Source organism: Hypanus sabinus, chromosome 2, assembly GCF_030144855.1.
Source record: "Hypanus sabinus isolate sHypSab1 chromosome 2, sHypSab1.hap1, whole genome shotgun sequence".
Lineage (NCBI taxonomy): Eukaryota > Metazoa > Chordata > Chondrichthyes > Myliobatiformes > Dasyatidae > Hypanus > Hypanus sabinus.
In genome coordinates this window covers 118450920-118473278 of record NC_082707.1, presented here as the reverse complement: position 1 = coordinate 118473278, position 22359 = coordinate 118450920, and the positions used below count along the sequence as shown (strand labels likewise).

General features: G+C 40.4%; 1 protein-coding gene across 6 annotated transcripts in view; it reads right to left on the bottom strand.

The window, feature by feature from the left end:
• Window positions 1-22359, bottom strand: part of rad51b (RAD51 paralog B) — a 562125-nt gene that overhangs the window by 512600 nt on the left and 27166 nt on the right. For all 6 annotated transcript variants that reach the window (XM_059953396.1, XM_059953406.1, XM_059953376.1 and 3 more), the window contains exon 7: window positions 16171-16354. In XM_059953396.1, coding sequence (XP_059809379.1) covers window positions 16171-16354 — 184 coding nt within the window. The remainder of the gene's footprint in view (window positions 1-16170; window positions 16355-22359) is intronic.

Sequence of the window (22359 nt, the reverse complement as noted above, 5' to 3'; positions counted from 1 at the left end):
GAAGCCATAGAGCAAAGTAAAAACAATCTCTACCCAGGGAGTCTAATAATGGCCAAAATTATTCTGACAAGATCAATCTGGATAAGCATTAAATTTAAGATTGAGGTTACCCCAACGTTTTCCAAAGGTAAGAAGAGATTTTAAAAAGTTGCCAAGTCAGAGCTTGCTGCTAATGTTCTGTGTAAACAAAATGAATCAAGGCACATAAAGAAGCCTGGTTCAATTGCCTGGATACATTCAACATTTGCTCTCTATATAGTACATTTTAATATCAGTGTACTCAGTGTTCAATCCAAACATTTTGCAAAATTAATGGGAGGAAGACACTAATCAATTCATCTAGTCTGGATTCAAGCTTATGTCTTCATAGATCAGATTTTTAAACCTGATAGACAGTCACAGGATTTGCAAGTCAAGATGCATTGCTCCAAAGAAAATGCATTTCCCTTATTAAACTATTCAAAAGTTTCTGACTGTGTACACTGCTTATTTTTTGTTTGCAGGCTTCTCCAGTAGATGCTATGGGGGTAACTCTTATGGTAGTATAAGCACTCCTTCTAACTTGCTTGCAGCAGTTTTTGGAGCAACAACCTCAGAAAGTGAAGTAAATTTGAAATACATCCAAATTCTGACAACTCACCATGTGTTTAATACTTTACTATTATATGACACCTTTAATGTACAAACTCCAAAAATAAGTAATGGCTTCTATTAGACTTCTCCTTTTTCACAGAAATGCTTTTTTAGCTCATTTGCCAAAGCTACGATGGCAAATTCAATTTGAAACAACTACAAATGTGTGAATTCAAGCTTTTAAACTCTTTCCATTAGAAATATGCTCTTGTAAATTGGTACAAGTCTATTTCAGGGTTGTAAAATGCCATATTTCCAGCACTCTACATAAGCAATTATTAAATCAGATTTTCCTAAATCAACTTTTGTAGACACCTCCATTCACTTTGAATTTTTTCTGGGGAAATGATTATTGAGTCATAACTCCTCTAGTTTAATGTTCTATAAAGTGGCTGAAGGCAAGTTCCCCTCTCCTTTCCTTAAGATTTTAAGTCTGAACCCAGTTGACTACAAATTGGTTAATGCCTCTAAAAAGTGGCTAACTCAGTCAACTCAGAGAGCTGAACATTCTTTCTGGAGGAGTTGTTAGACAAAAGTTTAATAGCACGGCAATGTGTTGTACTCCTTAAGGCTTTTTTCTTCAAGGTGGAGCTCACAAGCAAGGCAGTTCAGTCTGGCAAGAGTGAATGGCACCAGGAACAATCAATACATAGCTGAATTGGGATAAGAATCAGTTACCTGGAGATGAGCAAAATTGAGAATGTTCATCTCAGAGGGGATCATCCAAGAAGGGTTCCCAGCACTGCCTGGTATCCGCTCAAGAAGGCTCACACAGCAACAGGATTCCCAAAGACCTCCACGGATGAGCCTCATGGCCAAAGCAGCAGACAAAACAACAAGATTTGGGTGAATGTGGACAGTTTTTTTCTCTCTGGATGGTGAATCAGGATATAGGTTGAGATGAAAAGGGTGTTTAATAGGAACCTGAGGGGCAACTTTTTCACTCAGAGCGTGGTCAGCATATACAGTATAAAGAGCTGCTGGAATCAGAATCAGGTTTATTATCACTGGCATGTGAGGTGAAATTTGTTAACTTAGCAGCAGCAGTCCAATGCAATACATTATCTAACAACGAGCAAAAAATATTAAATAAAATAAACAAATAAATCAATTACATATATTGAATAGATTAAAACATGCAAAAACAGAAACACTGTACATTAAAAAAAGTGAGGTAGTGTCCAAAGATTCAATGTCCATTTAGGAATCAACGGCAGAAGGGAAGAAGCTATTCCTGAATCGTTGAGTGTGTGCCTTCAGGCTTCTGTACCTCCTACCTGATGGTAACAGTGAGAAAAGGGTGCTGGAGGTCTTTAATAATGGACACTGCCTTTCTGAGACACCGCTCCCTAAAGATGTCCTGGGTACTTTGTAGGCTAGTACCCAAGATGGAACTGACCAGATTTATAACCTTCTGCAGCCTTCTTTCAGTCCTGTGCAGTAGCAACACCCCCCCCTCCATACCAGACAGTGATGCAGCCTGTCAGAATGCTCTCCACTGTACAACCATAAAAGTTTCTGAGTATATTCGTTGACATGCCAAATCTCTTCAAACTCCTAATATAGTCATTATCTTGCCTTCTTTATAACTACATCGATATGTTGGGACCAGGTTAGATCCTCAGAGATCTTCACACTCAAGAACTTGAAGCTGCTCACTCTCTCCACTTCTGATTTGCTATGTGTTCCTTCATCTTACCCTTCCTGAAGTCTACAATCAGTTTCATCTTTCTGACGTTGTGCCAGGTTGTTGCTGGGGCACCACTCCACTATTTAGCATATCTCACTCCTGGACACCCTCTCGTCTCCACCTGAGATTCAACCAACAAAGGTTGTATCGTCAGCAAATTTATAAATGGTATTTGAGCTCTGCCTAGCCACACAGTCATATGTATATAGAGAGTAGAGCAGTGGGCTAAGCACACACCCGAGGTGCGCTAGTGTTGATCGTCAGCAAGGAGGATATGTTATCACCAATCCGCACAGATTGTGGTCTTCCAGTTAGGAAGTCGAGGATCCAATTGCAGAGGGAGGTACTGAGGCCCAAGTTCTGCAACTTCTCAATCAGGATTCTGAGAATGATGGTATTAAATGCTGAGCTATAGTTGATGAACAGCATCCTGACGTAGCTGTTTGTGTTGTCCAGGTGGTCTAAAGCCATGTGGAGAACCATTGTGCAGAAGGTGGTTGAGGCAGTACATTTGCAACATTTAAAAAATACTTGGACAGATAGATGTATATGAAAGGTTTAGAGGAATATTGTCCAAATGCAGGCCACCAGGAATATCTTAAACTCCCTCTGGTGCCCCTCCTCCTTTCATTTCTCCCATGATCCACCTCTCCTATCAGGATCCTTCAGCCTTTTACATTTTCTACCTATCACCTCCCAGCTTCTCACTTCATACCTCCACACCCCACCCAACTACCTTCCCTTTACTTGGCTTCTCCTATCAACTTCCAGCTTGTATTCCCCCACCTTCTTATTCGGGCTTCTTCCTCCTTCCTTTTCAGTCCTGATGAAGGGGTTCCGTGGTAAATAAAACTCTTTATTCCTCTCCACATATGCTGCCTGACCTGCTGAGCTCCTGCAGCATTTTGTGAGTGCTACACTGGCTTAGATTGGAATTTTGATCAGCATGGGCCAGCTGGGTTGAAGAGTCTGGTTCCGTTCTTTCTGACTCAATGGTATTAGCCAACTTGTCTGACCCACAATTTTCAAAAAAAATTTATTGAAACATCAAAACCAGATTGGGCACTGCATAAAAACTTCATATTCTTTAACCTAATTTCTGGACAATATCTACATTCTCTCACTAACCTTGGACTTCAGCTCAGATCTGACAAACAGTAAACTTTATACAAAATGGCAGAAGCTGCTGCCACTTTGTCTTAGCATTTCCACGACTAAAACGATTCACAATGAAGTTCTGGCGATTACTTCAGAGGGGTGTTTCAGGCTCTAATTCAAATTTTAAAAATATTCTTGCGTAGCTAGGATAATTTTTAGTTGGGGTCGCAGCCTAGTAATACATCAATGTTTCAATGTTATATCTGTGGTATAAAGTTGGCTTTGCCCATTGTGTGCATGAGCACCACAGCCAATCTGCAAACTAGGCAAACACTGGTGAAAAGTGCCAAGAGGAAAAATGCACAGATCAGTCTGGCTAGCATTCCAAACCACAATCTGAACAAAGGTTCACTGGATGGAACTGGTGCCTAAACTCATGGAGTACAAATGCACCCAGAGGTTACAGTGTGATAGGCAAAATGAATTGACATGGTAACAATTAAAATAAGCAGCTCAGCCCTGTGGCAAACAAATGCAGCCACTCAAACACAAGCAGAGCTCTATATGCATTTAACATAATCTCACATTACCCACACGAATCAAAATTTTCCAATATCTAAACTGACTAGGACCTAACTCGTTTATAGCAGTGTCTGGGGCATAGGACCTTCAGTTCAAATATAATAAATGTCTTTACAATATAAATCAGAACAGTCTATTGTGTTCATTACATGTGTTCTTTACGTGCCTGTGGTTACATATCAAAGCACCAAAGAGGAAGGAAATCATGTCAGAACTGGTTAAGCACCAACTCATAATACAAACAATTTTTTAAAATAAAAAAAATTACACAGCATGTCACCTCCCTTTTCAAAAGGTTGTACTTGGCTGACATTAACTGTTTAATTGGAACGGCAAAGAAATTTACAAGTTTACACAAGTTTTCATTCTGTAGCTTCCTTAAAGAAAGTATCAGCCAGCAGCCTGAATATACTCAGCATGCAGAAAGTTAGTTATGTCCAAATTTCAATTGCCTGGACCCTGTCTCATAACAGTTCTCCCATTCTGCTCCCTTTTCATTAATATTTCTTTAATCTGACTGTACATTCCTCCCCAAACTTCTCCACCAATTCCTGAGCCAAATTCCATTTTCCAGACTTCTTGTTTATTTTCCTGAACCTTCATCTTCACTGGAATACAATATTTTGGCAGACTATCTTCTCAACAGGAGACACAAGAGACTGCAGATAGTGGAATATGGAGAAGCAAACAATCTGCTGAAGGAACTCAACAAGTCGAATACTATCATGGGGGTGGGGGGGGGGAACTATCAATCTTCTCAGCCATTCCTTTGTCTTTCATGTCCTTTACTCAAATAAATCAACTCTTCCTCCTCCTTGCCCTGTCTTGTGGCTTAACTTGCTTTCTTCCCAACTCTAAATAGTCTTGCAAAGTGCATCTCAAAATCAGAGACTGGGTCATACAGCATGTAAACAAGCCACTCGGCCCATCCATATTAATCCCATCTTCCAGCACGTCCTGTGGCCTTTATTCCTGGGAAATTATCCACACATCTGGACACAAATTAAATGCTGTCATCTAGTCTGCTTCTATCACCCTCTCGGATAGTGTATACCAGGTACTTTCCACTCTCTGAGCGGAAAAAGGTCCCCATCAGATCCCCTCTAATTCTCTTCCCATTTCCCCAAGGTCTATGCCCTCTGGTTTTATCTACCCTAGATGTCAGGAATAGTTTCACCAGTCTACTCTATTTACAGCCTTCATAAATTTTATATACCTCAATGATGTGGCCTTGTAACTTCCTCCACTCAATGGAAAACAGATAAAGTCACTTCACATAAATGAATTACTCCATCCATGCAAAATCCTGGTGAACTTACCCTGACCCATCTCTGGCACTATCACACCTTTTTAGTTTGGTGATCAGAAATGCATGCAGTATTCCTGCCAAAATTTGACCACGGTTATAAATTTGAAACAAAACCTCTCTGCTCCCACATTCAATCCCACAATTAATGGAGGCCAGCATCCCATAGGCCTTCTTAACCATACTGAACATATGCAGCGTCACTATTTAAGTAGCTGAAAAAATAACGTATTTAGCCATATGTTGGTTGATCCACCTGGACCACATCGAGAAATGATGGACCCTATTTCATTTTTCCAAAATTTGCCCACTATTCTAGGTTCCAGAATCCACAACTATCTTTCTTTCTACCAGCTGCAGAACATAGAACAGTACAGCATAGTACAGGCCCTTTGGCACACCATGTTATGTTGACCTTTTAACCTACTCCACAATCAATCTAACCTTTCCCTCCTATGTACCCTTTCATCTTTCCTTCCTAAGGCCTGGTGTATTAATTCAAGGGCATTACAGGACCAGCGAGATTAGAGATCAGCTTGAAGTGGGAAGTACTTAGTGATGTCAAATCGAGCATGAGGGTTTTAAATTCAAGGTAGAATTTAAGTGGAGATGAATGATGAGCAGGACTTGTTTTAAGCAGTTATATTTAGAACATTCCTCTGGTTGAATCCAAGATTATAAAGTAAAGTAAACAGCATAGAGTAGGCAGCTCGTGTCATTTTCCCAGAGTTGAGGTGTCCGATACTAGTGAACATGCAAAAGGGGAAAAGGTTCAGTGAGATGTGTGGGCAAGTTTTTTGTTAAAACACAGTGCTCAGTGCCTAGAATGCACTGCCAGGGGTGACGGTGAAGGCATAAACAATAGAGGTGTTTAAGAGGTTCTTAAACTGATGCATGAATATGCAAAGAATGGAGAATATGGACCATACCCCGCCAGAAGAGATCTGTTTAATTAGACATTATTAGTTCAATTAGACCAAAGGGGCTGCTCCCACCCCGTCCTGTGCTGCTTTATGTACAACAGCATTAAACTAGTGAGGTCAGCCATTAGTAGTTACGAGTTCAGAGGTAACAAGGGAAAGAAGTGTTTGAATAGTAGGTCAGCCAAGAGGCACACAATCAGGCACTGTGAAAAGAGATGGAAGTTGTCAGTCTTACAGACTGCAAGGACAGAAGACCGAAACTCAACTCAGGTTAAAAAGAGCATGAACTTTGAAGTGGGCTATGATTGTGATATGTAGAGTATAAAAGCCCTGAGCTTTGGATGAATCAAACTGGTAAATTGGTTCTATTATTGTCATATGTATTGAGGTGCAGTGAATTTTTTTTTCTTGCTTACCATCGAAACAGATCAATTCATTACATAGAGCATTGAGGTAAAAAAATAACAGAGTGCAGAATAAAGTGTTAAGTTACAGAGAAAGTGCAGTGCAGGCACACAATAAGATGCAAAGCCTATAACAAAGTAGATTCTGAGATCAAGCGTCCATCTTATTATATTAGAGTCCATCTGAATGTCCAGATTGCAAACCAGTTCAACTGTGAATAAATTACTGAACAGTAAGATTTCATAAGAGTTTTCAGCAAGGGTTGAAAATGATGCTCCCCAGTGATTGGCAAGAACAAATTACAACTTATCCACAAAAGATGGCCAGAACCCACAGATTTATAGAGGGAAAGTTTCCCAATCTGGTACCTCACAACTCCAGTGACCCAGGTTTAATCTTCACCTTCAATGCTGTGTGGAGTTTGCACATTCTCCCTGTGAATGAATGGATTTCTTTCTGGTGCTTCAGTTTGCAGGTAAGTTGGCAGGTTAATTAGCCACCATAAATTGCCCCTAGTGAGTTGGTGAAGTGATGGAATCTGGGGATAGTTAAAGGGAATGTGGTAAAAAAATGTGATTTATATCAACGGGCATTTAATGGTCATCACAGACTTGATGGGCTGAAGGGCTTGTTTGACTCAATGGCTCAATAACAACAGAGTGGAAATGAAGGCAGTGGAATGTGTTGAGGTACATGGAGTAATGCAACTGAATGCCACCATAGTGCATGGAAGCTGACCTTAAATGAACAGCATTGTGCACAAGGAACAGGAGTAAGCACCAGTAGCCCTACTTCACCATTAAATTTGACTACAACTGATCTGTGACCTAACACTACATACTGCCATTTGCCATTTGTGTTAATACAGCTGGCTGACAAAAATAATACAATTCTTATATTTGATAAGAGATCATGGAATACATAGCTTTAAAGTTTTAATCATCTTTTCTCTGCCTATAGCCCCACAACATGAGTAAACATTTTCCCTTGTATTTACCTCATCAGTTTCCTTCATCCAAGTTGCAGATACTTTGGCTGCAAATGTATAAATAAAACTGGAAGTGAAGATCAGTGGCAGCAAATAGTACAATGGAGCAGAAGTGCAAGAAGAGGATAGTGTGGTAAACCTATCAAATTAGTAAATTAATCTATTATTGTCACATGTACCAAGGTAAAATAAAAACCTTGAATTTGCTTGCCATCTATACAGGCAGCAGAGAGATCAAGAAGGGATTGTGTACCATGCTTTCAGTGACAGTTATTGAATGTTATTTATGATTGATTGTAATCTTTTTAGTCAAGTTGTAATATCATGAATTCAGTGGGAAAGCGAAGGAAGCTATAAGTAAAAAAAAATCAATTGAAAGGAATGATATTAGTGATGCTAATTGTTTGCAAGGACAAAGACAGGGGGAAATACTAGATGAAAGGTCTCGACCCAAAACATCAACCGTTTATTCATTCCCATAGATGCTGTCTGACCTGCTAAGTTCCTCCAGCATTTTGTGTGTGTTGCTCAGGAAATGCAAGAAGCTTTGTGCACAGTTACAGTGGAGAGAAGCCATGCATAGGTACATTTTGAAGGGAAAGAGAACCTGAAGGGCGGAAACTGAAAACTGAAAAGTTTCAAGATGATAGAAGGTTGTTTACTTGCACTGGTTATTGGGAACTAGGATTGGACAGAAATTAAAATATGGGCAGCTTAAACAGAGCAAGCCTTCCTGGTTAAGCTTGCATCCAGAGTGTGGTTTTAGAGGTTGGGGGAAGTTTAATTTGCTCTTTACAGATAGCCATGAACTTGTTCATTTGAACTTGCAAATTGAGTTAATGAAGCAGATCCTGCGCTCAACGGGAGTAAAGTGGTTGAGGGAGATTGACTATTACAGAAACAGTTGTAAATCTCTAATGCAACATGGAAGATTTACCCTTAAAATCATCTGCAAATTCCACATAATTAAACTGAGGTCCTGAAACAAATAAAAATCATAATTTTGACTTTTAAATTCATAAAACCTGATCTCCTAGTACCAAAGATTAAGAAAATCAATTTGTTTACTATTTGAAATTAGTTCTACTGGTACCAGAAAACTAGTCGTAATCCAGGCTACTAGCTCATAGTTGACATTGGCAGAAGTCAGGACTGAGGTCATCTTTATGTGTTATCAGCTACAGTATGGTCACGGTTGCTCTGTAGCCTCGAACATGATATGAGCTGCATATACAAATAAGCAGTCAAGTTAAAGAGTAAGAACGGCTTTTGAATGCTATGGCATAAAGGAATTTTTGTTTGATATGTGAAATTACAGTATAGAAGGTCCACCCACAAACTATCATCACAAAATAACTTGGCTAACTAGATGCCAAAAGCTAATACACCTTGAAGATCACACCAAAGTTGTCCATTCACTCCCATGCTTTTTTGACTTAAAAATTAAACTTTATTTATATAAAAAAATACTAAGGAATAAACTGTGTAAAGCGCTGTACATTCTTTGTCATTTGGTCAATACATCCAGTGAAGTTGGCATATTATTTCCTCCATAGCACCATTACCATATGATCCCCTGCAGTGATGCACCTTTCCATTGCTTAAGGGACTTCTCCAATGCACTCAAAACCATCAATATGCAGCAGCAGAAGGGCCCCAGAATGCGGTCTTTCTCCATAAAGTCTTTGTGTTGACTGCAGCAAGCTTCAGTATGCCCCTCATCACATTATCCAGCAGCCTTAAATGGTCATTCAGCAGCATTCCCTTAAGGACCTCTCTCTGTGCTGAAGACCGAAAAGATTCCAAAAGACTTTCACTGAGCTTATCTTCCAGCAGCACTTAACATGTAGTGTGTCCTCAGGAACAGCCAGCAGATCAGACAGTTCTCTGCCACCAAAAGCTCAGGATGAATCATGACAAAGACCTTTGATTCTCTCTCTGTCCCTTTAGCAAAGCTGGCTCCTCCTCAGTGCAGTCACACCAAAGGTAGCATTCATTGGAAGTAATATTCCAAACATACCAAAAGACCTGACCAGAAGAGCCTCAGTCACTGCCAGCCAAGTGAGGTCTTTGTACGTTTTGGCAAATTCTGGCAATGAGAGACTTTGCCATAGGATTTGAATAGAATGCTCAAGGAACCACCCTACAGTATCTATCATATCCTCGTCACACAACATTTGCAAGATACTCTGCGTTGGCGTCTGCCTGATGAACTTGCGGTCCACAAGGATGTTTGCCTAGAAGAACTTTGCCACAAAGGACAGGAGGTGAGGTAATGTCCAACTGACTAGAACATTGAACATTGATCTGGAACAATGGAGCCAGAACCACCCTTCAAACACAATGGACAAGTTGAATCTCAGCACCTGCTGACATTGACATTTTTGGTCCCAAGCACAACTTGGTGCAGACATTAGGCTGAGCTGGGTATTGAGTATGTTTTTGACCATGTCGTCCAGGATTTACACATCCTGACCCATCCAATTAAATGGATCCACAGAGAAACGTGACAGCCTGGGGAGAGGATTAGGACAGGACACACCTGCACCAAGTACAATAGCACCAAAAGCATTTTGCCCCGATAAACAGGTTCTTCCCAGATATTGAGAGGAAGCATTATTCCCACAGTCCCAATTTTTGTTTAACCATTCCTTTCTGCTCAAATCAATTCTTGTGACACATCTCAGCCCCTCCTAACCTGATCCTTAGCATCTTCAAGTACTCAGATCTATCGTCAAAGGGGATGGTGAACTGGATAGGACAACTGCCAGAGCATGGTTTCGCTCTCCCTGCAGTTTAACTCTGGCATCTAATGTCAACGCAAACCAGTCACAGATGCTGGATCAGAACGGAAAACAATAATGACTTCCATGCAGAGGGAGGTTTTGACCTGGATACTTCCACTGCTTGGTAATGTCATCCCTCTTATGCTTTCAACCTTCCTGGTGGATTTGTCAAAGAGTTCTATGCAACACACAAATAAGACATGTTAGAGTGGACAATCCTGCAAAGACTAGACGTTATGGAGTAACTATCTGTTTCCCACCCACTGATTTGGACTGCATACAAGTATGAGTCAGACAGTTGGATCCTCTCCCGAAAGCCCATTTTGGACGGCACATCCATTGTGTACATGTGTGATATCCCGTTGCAGGCCTTCCCTGTTCCAAATTGACGATGGTATCCAACCCCCTGCCCACAACGTTGATGCTGGCATGCTAAAAAGCATGATGAAATTTATCCTTCATGTCCACCTTCACCAGGAAGTGGCTCTCAAGACATAGAAAACACCCACAGCATAAATTTGCAACTCCACTTAAGTGATATATCCCAAGTTCTGTGTTCCCTTGACCATTCCACTCCCAAATTTCCTTCGGATAAATGGGTCATGAGTAAAAACAAACAGCTCAACATTACCATCCAGTGACTGAAATGAGCCACTGCATGGTTAAACAATTTTAAAAAACTGGAAGTGAGTTTTAAAAAATCTACAGTAATAAAAAAATAAGAATACAGTGAAAAGCAAAGGGAAAAGGGAGGAGCTTCTTACACTTCCTTTAACATTTTTTGGGCAAATAAAAACAATGAATGAATGCACAAGCATCAAGAGAGAAAGAATAATAGATGAGGATCACTGATAGAGAAAACAGTGCCAGACAAAAATAAAACAGAACGGACAGACAAACAAACTCTGGTAGATACAGTCACACACAAAGACAAAAGGCAACTTATCTAAATGAGGAAAATACAGAAATCAAGCAAGCTATAAGCAAGAGTTGGAGAAAATGTTATAAGCTGGGAAGGTGATTAAAACAAAAAAGAGACAAAAACATTTTAAAGCTTCAAAATAACTGGCAGTACATGAGCTGTCAATGATAATAATTTCCTAGTCTATTTTACTCCCTCCAAATACAAGGCAATAATTTGTGGAGTTTCACACTAGAAAAACTCACACAATTAATCAACAGAATCTCAAAATGTTACAGCCACATGCTCTGCTCCAGGTTCTGGAATAACTTTGACAATGGGTAAAGATATCACTCAATGAAGAATTGTGCAAAACCTTCTACAAAGTCTCCCAGATTTAAGCCCTAGTCAGTGCAGGGTTCTAGGACCTCAAAAAGGAGAGGTGAAATGCACCACAGTGCTCCAAGGGGAAAAAAAGATCAATTCAACAAAATGTCCTGTTGTACATACACAGGTATCCTCTATCCAATTCTGGAAAATGGTTTGTATGTTCCAACCCTTCTCTGCACCACTCAAAAACTTCCGTCATTACATTGATGTTACACTGGTGTTCCTTTTGCACATGTGCAGAACTCAATTTTAATCACTTCCATCACCACCTTCCATTCTGCTCTCAAACTCATATGGATCATTTCTGACAGTTCCCTTCCTTTTCTAGATCTCGCTGTCTCCATCTCAGGAGACAAACTGTTATTTTTCTACAAACCCACCAACTCCCAGTTACTTCAACTACACCTCTTCACATCCTGTCTCTAGTTAGGACACCATTCCTTTCTTCCAGTTCCACTATGCCTGCCACATCTGCTCTCAAGATGAGGCTTTCTGTTGTGGGACATCTGAAATGTCCTCCTTTTTCAGGAAGCATGGCTTCCCTTCTTCTGTGGTTGATGGAACCCAATCTTGCATTACCTGTTTCTCGTACTTCCACTCTCACAGTTTTCTTCCCAGACAGAAGTGACATTGTGTTTCCCTTGTCCTTACCTTCCACCCCAGGAGCCTCCATATTCATGATTACCATCTGACTGTTTAATTCATAAATTAACTGTTTAATTGTTATTTTCTTTGTAGCTTAACAATTATCTGCTTGTATATTAAGTACAGTAACTTGTAGTATATGCATGTGGAAATTTAATATGCCTCCAGTGGTTATACAAAGTATAATTCTGGAAAGCTCTGGAAGCTTCTTTGTACAGCATTATTTGAATAGTTACTTTCTAATTGGTTAACTCATTTTTATAGATAAGTATGAATGGAATTTGCCTTATCTGTTGGTATAAAATAGCTAAACACAAAACAACTCCATCTTCTTCACAACTTAGTCTCTTGTCTTGAAGCCTTCTGCTACTAGTTCCTGATCCTGTTTCCTTTGTTTAATTAAAGCTGAATAAAATGATCTTGAAGCAAAAAGTTTTGTACCTCTTTTGTGACTTCTGAAAGAAACTTGGATTCAAATATCAGAATCTAACACCAAATTTTATCATTTCTGCCAGCAGCAATCTGATCTCACCACCAACAAAATCTTCTCCTCCCCACCTCTTTCCAACTTCGACAGGGATTACTCCCTCTGTGTCTCTTGATCCGCTCATCCCTTCACACCCATTCCCCCCCCCCCACCTTACCCCGGCTCTTCCCCCTGCCCTTGCAATAGATGCAACACTTGTCTTACACCTCCCCACTTTGGCACCATCCAGGGACCAAAACAGTACTTACACATGAGGCAAATGTTCACATGCATTTTCTACAACCTTGCCTGTTGCGTATTTGGTGCTGTTTTGCAGAACGCCTGCGCTCAGTCTGCAATGGCCATCCCAAGTTCCAGTTGCAGACCATTTCCCCTCTCTATTCCCACAATGACCTTGGCCTTTCCCACCACCAGGATGAAGCCCAACTCAACACCTTACATTCATGCAACCCAATGGCATGAATGTTGAGATTTCCTATATTAGATAAATTCCACCCACCTTTTATCTTCCCCCTTTTCCCCCAATGATCCTCCAGTTCGCAATCTGTTGACCCGCTTCCCATCCTCCACCCAGCCTCACATCACCCATCTTTGTCCCTTCCCCTTCCCCTTCCTCCATCCATCAACTTCACACAAAGGATCCTGCTCCCCACCACTTGCACTCCTCCAATCTGGCTCCAACTGGTGCTCACCTCTCCCTTCTTCTCTAATAGTTCCTTCTCTTACATATCAGAACCCACCAGAATAACTAGTGCTTCCATTTAACTCCCTCCAGAAGCTGCATCCCACCTTCACACTCCCTTTCCCTTACCTTGCTCCAGCTATTGTTAATTTCTTTTCCTCTCTCTTTCTCTGTCTCCATCTATCATTCACCTGGCACAGTCTTCCAACTCACCCCCTCCACCTTACAACTGACAGTCCAGCACTCACCTCAGCATCCTAACTCATTTTCCCTCACTCTATGCCAGCCACCTTGCCTCTTACTTTCAATCCTAATGCTGGGTTTCGGCCTGAAACAGTGATGATTTCTTTCCTCCCACCAAAGCCGCTCAACCCACTGAGTTCTTCCAGCAGATAGCATGATTTCTATGTGCCGAAATGGTTCCTTTGTATACTCCCAGTTTTCCTCTATATAGTGTGAATGAAGTAGTGGATACTTTCTCAAGCCAATTAGCAGTCTGGCAAGTTAGTGATAACACTGTATTTTTTGTACTTTCCGCTTAATACCCCCAAGATGAGTATGAAGTAGTGGAAGGAATCATAGGCTGATTAATAGTCTGGCAGGCTACAATGTTATCATCCTACACAGCTGTAACCACTGGTTAGAGGTTTCATTCTGCATGTTCCAGAACCCAGAGCCAAAGCTCCACTCTCCAGTCCAAATCTAAAGGCAGATTTGAATCCTTTACTTTTTGCCTCAATCAGTCCTGAAATAAAAATAAATTCTAGTAATGATTAACTGATAAACTTTAAAACTGCCAAAAGCTGATAGGAATATTCTCTCTCAACAATAAAATTCCTGCCACAGCTAAGCATGCAGAATTTGCCTGGATGCAGCACTGTAGCTTCCAAAATATGCCTGTGAATTGTTGAGCAATCTCACACCCATTGGGTGTACTCATTCATGGAGAGATTATCATGAGATTCTCTGCCTTATGAGAATAGGTTGAGTGAACTCGGCCTTCTTTCCTTCCAGTGACAGAGGATGAGAGGTGACCTGATAGAGGTATATAAGATGATAAGAAGCATTGATCGTGTGGATAGTCAGAAGCTTTTTCCCAGGGGTGAAATGGCCAGCCAAGAGGGCACAGTTTTAATGTGCTTGGAAGTAGGTACAGAGGAGATGTTGGGGTAAGTTTTTTTAAAACGCAAAGAGTGGTGAGTGTGTGGAATGGGCTGCTGGCGACGGTGGTGTAGGTGGAAAGGATAGGATCTTTTAAGACTCTCCTGAAAAGGTATATGGAGCTCAGAAAAATAGAGGGCTATGGGTAACCCTAGGTAATTTCTCAGGTAAGGACAGGTTCAGCACAGCTTTGTGGGATGAAGGGCCTGTATTGTGCTGTAGGTTTTCTAGGTTTCTAAAAGAATACAATAAAAACACAGGTGAAAAAGGGATTGAAAGAAATCAAAGGTTATACAAAAGAAAGCTTTAAAAATTCTAAAAAGTCACTTGTTTGAGAGTGTGTAAACAATCACAAACTTTGCATATTGTATTTGGTAAAGCAATTAATACACCCCAATGAACAAAAAACAAGAAATTCTATCTGATGTTTTTCTACTGGTACCTCACATCAAATCCCATTCATGTTTAAGTAAAGCAACAGCATGAATGATTAAAAAGGAACTTATTGCTGTAATGGCCAATGCCAATCTTTAAAACCATTTCTAACAAGAGATGTTAGTCTGCAGCACTCCGTCCTCTATAAACATGCCAAGTACATTTCAAATTACAGCACAGTTTCACACCCAGCTTGTACAGTAACTCCACTAATGCATAACAGCAATGGAGCTCTTAAACCATTTTCTTATATTCTCTGGGTTTGAAAGGTTTGAAAATGCCTGTCAGTTCCACTCAAAAACATAACATTAATTATAAATCATATGTCTATTGTTAAATTGAATGGACAGAATGAATGGATAAAACCTTTATTCCAGTTAAACTGGAACACATTGAAAAGAAAGCTGATTTTTAACATTGTTTGCACCAGGAACTGTACATGTAAGCTAGTTGTGGCAACTATACACCGCTCACTACAAAGATTAATATTTAATTCCAAGAGGTTTTAAATTTGTAGCTGGTTGTAATCTCAATGACTTGCTCAAACTTCATCTTGTCAAGTGTTACTGCATCTACTGGGAGACTGGAAAGGAAGCAGGCAGGGGAGTGGAGCAAACACTGAGGCAAAAATCACCGTTACATTATCAACAGAATAGCGCTCCACCAAGATCATCATTACCATCACTATTCAAGCAGATTCATTACATCACATTCCTCTGATTAAATACTTATTACAAGAAATCTTTGCCCTTAACAAAAACATTCTAAAATTCCCATAGCAGCAAGAATTAAAAATCAAATATAATGAGAAATAGTAAATGAGAAGTGGGGGCATGTTTTACAAGAGCAATAAGGTAATAATACCTCTGTGCAGAACAATGAGTGGACAAGTATGAAACTGTGGTAGGATGTTTCCATCAGCACATCATCATTTGTAGCTCATCCATCCAAAAGCTGAAGGACAACCATCAACCCACACAGTGAACAATCCAGGCCTAACAAGCATTGTTTTAAATTCAAATAATCATTTTGTTTTTCTGGAAGAAGCCGAGGCTTACCGGAATGGAGAATTCTTCTGCCAAATACTTCAGCATAGCTGCTTCGCTCAATAGCAGGTTACTGCGCTCTGAAAGGTTACCCTGAAGTTGTGTGTCAAATTCCTTTCGAATGACTGACGCAACTGAATCCACTACAATCAATTTCACCCCTTTCGAGATAACATCATCTTCCAGGGACTCGACTCTAGTTTTAGAAAAAGGGAGGGAGAAGGAATAGAAATCACCACATAAATCCTTTAACACTCAGAAGTGGAGAGTGGGCTGATTCCTGAGCTAAGGATTATCCTTTCATAGTGGCCAAAAAAATTAGATCCAAATTCTTCTGGAGTTTAGAAAAATACAAAATCTTAATGAAATAGACAAGATCCTTCCTGATATGATAGAGTAGATGTCAAGATGTTTCCACAAAGAATCTCAAACATGGGGATACATTTATGAAATAAGAGTCGTAGAGTCTTACGGCGTGGAAATAGGCCCTTTGGCCCAACATATCCATGCTAACTGCGTTGTCCAGAGAGCTAGACCCATCTGCCAGCATATGGCCCATAGACTTCTAAACTCCTCCTACCCATGTACTTATCCAGATAGTTTTTCCAAAGTTGCTAAGTCGGCAGTTCGGATGGTGGCAAGAGGCTCGGAAGGCCGTTGTGAATGGAACCGGAGGCGTGAGCTCCAACGTATTAAAATATTATGTGCACAAACTGATAAACTTGCTGATTTGGCACCTACACGAGGAAATCTGCAGATGCTGGAAATTCAAACAACACACACAAAATGCTGGTGGAACACAGCAGGCCAGGCAGCATCTACAGGGAGAAGCATTGTCGCCGTTTTGGGTCGAGAAGGGTCTCGGCCCGAAACATCGACAGTGCTTCTCCTTCCACCAGCATTTTGTGTGTGTTGTTTGATTTGGCACCTTTTGGTTATCTGTTTCTACTAACCCATCACTAAGAAAATATCTATAAAGCTGTAATTATTTACACCTTTGGTGTATTGTCTGATATTTGTGTTACAAGCATGTAAATGCACCGTATTTACACCAAAGTATTGCACTATTGGCGGGGTGATGGCGATTCACCCTAGGCGAATGGGGGTAAATTGGAGGCACAGACATTACAGCTGTTTGATGAGCAAAGTGACCTACCTTGCTCCCATTTTCTTAATGTTTTTAAGACGGGAATGTGGGCAGACAAGGTATCTTTCTATCTCCCTGCAGAATATTTCATTTTAAAGATATTCTTTAGCCTTGAAACAAAGCTAGTCCACCAAGGAAAGGTATCGATATGAAATCCAATGTTCACACACAGAGGTAGTTTCATGATAGGGAAGGTCACTCAGTTGTGATTGTCCCACAGCTTTGCAGATTTGATATTAAAAATCAAATCAGCTAATTGCAGGTCAGACTCAAGGGACCAAGCAACTGATTTCTGCTCCTAATTCATTGCTCTATTCCCATGGCAAAAGATGGCTACAGAATGAACCTCGGGAATTTCTTCTTTGCTCCTTAGTGGGGTGGAGAACTGAGCATTTATCATATCTCCATGCAGACACCAGCTAGTTCACAACAAGCAATTGGGTAACATGAAATTTAAATTAAAAAGGAAATCCATGCAGATTTTAGTGAACACAAAACATCTGCATTTCCACCAGAATTTGCTTTCAATCATTCTACACTCATTTCTTGGATCATTATAAGTTTCACAAAAACACCACATAAAATTATTTCAGGTCCCATTTTGATACCTAGTTGTTTCATCAGCATCTTTACAACCTTCCCTCTGATTTTCCAACAGGGGGGATTTCTCACAATTAAAATGAGAAAACCAGATCCATTGATTTTTATCTCCATTCGGTAACAATATGCCTCTTCCTGGGCACTGCCTCTGCAATTTATCATAAGGACTAGGACAAGACTTGCCATCTGGACGGAGTTAGCTGATCTCAGCCAGGGTACAAGTAGTAAGCTATAATGTGATTGCTACCTTCCCAAGACCCGCACCTTAAGAAAGTCAACGTTATAGTAGATCAATCAGGCTTTAGTTGCCTTTTATTTATCAAAATCAGTTTATAGAATTTTTAATCAGTTTTAGCCCACATTGCAAATAGTGTTCCCTAATCTATTAAATACATAATGGAAACATGTCTTACAGAGAACTACCTGCACTTATATCAGCTAGTGATACAGACAGAAGAATGAAGATTCAGCTGACAAAGCATGAAGATACAAGATTATAGAAATCGAGGATCATAGACAGCTCAGATGGCTCATAACATTCTTAAGTTGGAGGTGAAAAGATTCAGAATATGAAGGGATTGAAAACGCAAATGAGAACATAACAAACAGGTTTTGGTCAGTCTGTAAACAAAGTAGGTCAGTGAGATCAGGGGTAATCATCTCAAGACCCCGAATCATCATCTACTGATGAAAGGTCATTTACTGAGAACTTACTCCATATAAAAAAAATCCCAGTATCACTGAATTACTTATGTAGCTTTTAATAATTCAAGTTAATTTTTTGGGATTTTATGGATGGATTTGGAAACAGTCCGGTGAGTTAGATGTCAGGTTAGGCCTTGGGAACAAATGAGAGAAAGTTAGAGGTCGGGGCAGTAACTGAAGAGGCAGGGTCGGAGTGCTCCGCAGTCAAAGGTCAGTAATCCCAGAGATCAGGTTGGCAAGTGCTAAGGAGTCCAGCAATCCCCATATTAGTGAGTCCTGGGTCAGAGATCCATATACACAGGAGTCACAAGGGCCGGTGACCCCCACCCCCCACCCCTCCCAGGTTAGCAAGGTCAGAAGTTCACGAGTCCCAAAGTTGAGGCAAGTCCTGGAGTCAAGACCCGTTGAATTTTGGGATCAGTACCCAGAGTCCAGGGGGTCTTTGGGTCATCTTATACAATCATCAGAAGTCCGAAGTCTGCAAATTTGGGCCAAGAACTGAAGGTTGAAGCTCCGAAGGTTGACCTTCCTCTCCCTGGGGCTGGAGGCCTGTTTGTGTGTGTGCGTAGGAAATGAGCTTGCTTTGTTGCTGCTGCTGTTTGTGTTGCTCTGCTGAACACTGTGGACATGCCGTGTTGTTGCCGGAATGCGAGGCCCATCTTGGAATGAGTTGGTTATTAATGCAAACGTCACAGTTCACTGTACACTTCGATGTACATGGATTAAATTTGAATCTGAATCTTCCTCCCTAGTCCCGATACCCCTCAATCACACTTGAATAAAAGTAATTCAGGGACATGCAAAACAGGATGTAGAGGCTACTTAGGAAGCACTTGCATGGGGTTCTGAACAGGTTTGCCTCACTGAGGCAAGGAAAGGATGGTAGTACGAAAAAACCACTGTTGACAAGAGATGTGGAACATCTGGCCTAGAGTACTTAACAGCATACGTAAACTTTAGGAAGCAAGGATCAGACAGGGGTTTTGAAAGCTATAAGGTAGCCAGGAAAGAATTTAAGAACAGACTTAGGAGAGATAGAAGATATGAGAAGGCTTTGACAAATAAAATATGAAAACTTTCAAGGCTTTCTACATGAACATGGGAAACAAGAAGATAACTAGAGGATAGGTCTGATTTGGGATAAAAGAGGAATTATGTGCTTGGAGTCAGAGAAGGTACAAGAGGTCCATAATGAATACTTTGCTTCAGTATTCACCAGTGAATGTCAGCACAGAACAGGCTGATGTGCTGAAACATGTCAACACTAAGAAAGAGGATGAGCTGGAACTTTTGAAAAACAATTGGATAGGTAAGTTCCCAGTGCCAGACTGGACATACCGCAGGGAAGCAAGGGAAAAGATTGCTACACCTTTGACAATGATCTTTGCATCCTCACTTGCCACAGGGGTAGTACCATAAGATTGGACAATGTGAAAAATGTCTTTGTTTAAAAAAGGCAATAGGGATAACCCTGGGAATTATAGACCAGAGTGTTTTACATCAGTGGTAAGGAAACTATTGGACAGGATTGTTATAGAAAGCATTTATGAGCGTTTGGAAAAGTATAATCTCATTAGGAATAGCCAATACGGCTTTGTGAGAAGCTGTTCATGTCTCACAAGCCGAATAGAATCTTTTAAGGAAGGACACAAAATATTGATGAAGACACAGTAGTGGATGAGGTGTATATGGACTTTAATAAGGCATTTGTCAAGGATCCCCATGGTAGGCTTATTCAGATATTCAAGAGGCATAGGATCCGGGGAAGCTTTGTTACATGGATTCAAAATTGGCTTGCCCAAAGAAGGCAGTAGTAGATTGAGCATATTCTGCCTGGAGGTCAATGACCAGTGGTGGTCTGTTGGTACCTGTATGGGGACCACTGCTCTTCGTGAAATTTATAAATGACTTGGAAGTGAAAGAATGGGTTAGTAGTTTCACGGGTCACAGGAAGATTGGTGTTGTGGATAGTGTAAAATGTCCTGTCACAGTTTACAATGGGATATTGACAGCATGCAGAGCTGGGCTGATAAGTGGCAGATGAAGTTCAATCCAGAAAAGGGTGAAGTGATTAACTTTCTAAGTTCAAACATGAAGGCAGAATTCAGGGTTAATGGCAGGATCCTTAACAATGTGAAGGAACAGCAGGATCTTGGCGTCCACGTCCATAGATCCCTCAAAGTTGCCATGCAAGTTGATAGGGTTGATAAAAAGGAGAATGGCGTGTAGGCCTTTATTGGAGGGGGGACTGAGTTCAAGAACTGAAAGGTAATGTTGCAGTTCTATAAAATTCTGGTTTGACCATACTTGTATCATATTCGGTTTTTGTCACCTCATTACAGGGAGGATGTGGAAGCGTTAGGGAGGATATAGAGGAGATTTACCAGGATGCATGTCTTATGAGGATAAATTGAATGATCTCAGGTTTTTCTTTTTGGAGAGGAGGAGGGTGAAAGGTGACTTGATAGAGGTGTACGAGATGATAAGAGGCAACAAGAGAGTGAACAACTAGTTACCTTTCCAGGGCCTGAAATGGCTAATACAATGAGGCATAACATTAAGGCGTTTGGAGTAAAGTATATAGGGGGATATCAGAAGCAGTTTTTTTTTTAAACACAGGGCATAGTGGATGCATGGAGTGCACCACCAGCAGTGGTAGTACAGGCAGATATATTGGGTACGTTTAAGCATCTCTTAGATAGGCATGTGGATGAAAGAAAAATTGAGTGCTGTAATAGGAGGGAAGAGTTAGATTGATCTTAGAGTAGGTTAAAGGGTCAGCAGAACATTGTGGGCTGAATGGCCTGTACATTCTACATTCTGATAACTGACGACATGTCCACAGCTCTATAATTGTAAAGGTTTATAGCACAGTGTGCAGAAATTCCTTCACTTCAGTTCAAGATTGAGACCAAGCCCTCTAGCTCTAGACTGTCCAACCAGAGGAAACATTCTCAGGATCTTGTGTTTCAATAATGTTTTTCTCTCTCATTTTACTATCAAGTATTGTACCTCTCATTCATCTCCTGTTAATTTAAGGCAACACAACACAATCTAACCTTACAGGACAAGACTTCTTATCAAGAGCGAAGGAATCTAAAGGGCATCACTTCCACTTACATCCTTCTTGGGGAAAGTATACACTTTCAAACTGCATAAAGTTCTTGTACGATATTTGCAGAAATACTCACACTTACACTTCTTTATTGCTGTGGTCAACAACCAGTTCAACCTCTAAACAATAGGCTCCACTTCCACCTTAATTTTCTGTCTTTGGTTTACCAAAATCACCAGACTGCCTGCATATCAGCATTTACTAGCTTCTAACTACTGAGAAAGAAGTTTGTTTATTTATTTATTTTAATTGAATTTTCAAATAGGTTACAGAAAGAAAAAAAATAATCAACCCTTCCCCCCTCCCCCCTAACATATCCCTATAGAAAAAAGAGAAGAAAAAAGAAAGAAAAAAGAAAGGAAGAAAGAAAGAATGCCTGGATTTGCCCACATGCTCCATGGAGTTCATAATAGCTTTAATATGTATATTTATTTCTTTCCCCAGATAACCAATAATTTTATCTTTGGAGCACCTGTATATTTAATCCTGTTTTTTTGTAAATAAGGGCACCAAATTTTCAGAAATATTTCATATTTACCTCTTAAATTATAAGTAATTTTTTCAAGTGGAATGCAGCTAAAAATTTCATTCTTCCAACGGTCTATACTTAAGTATGAATCCGATTTCCAAGTAA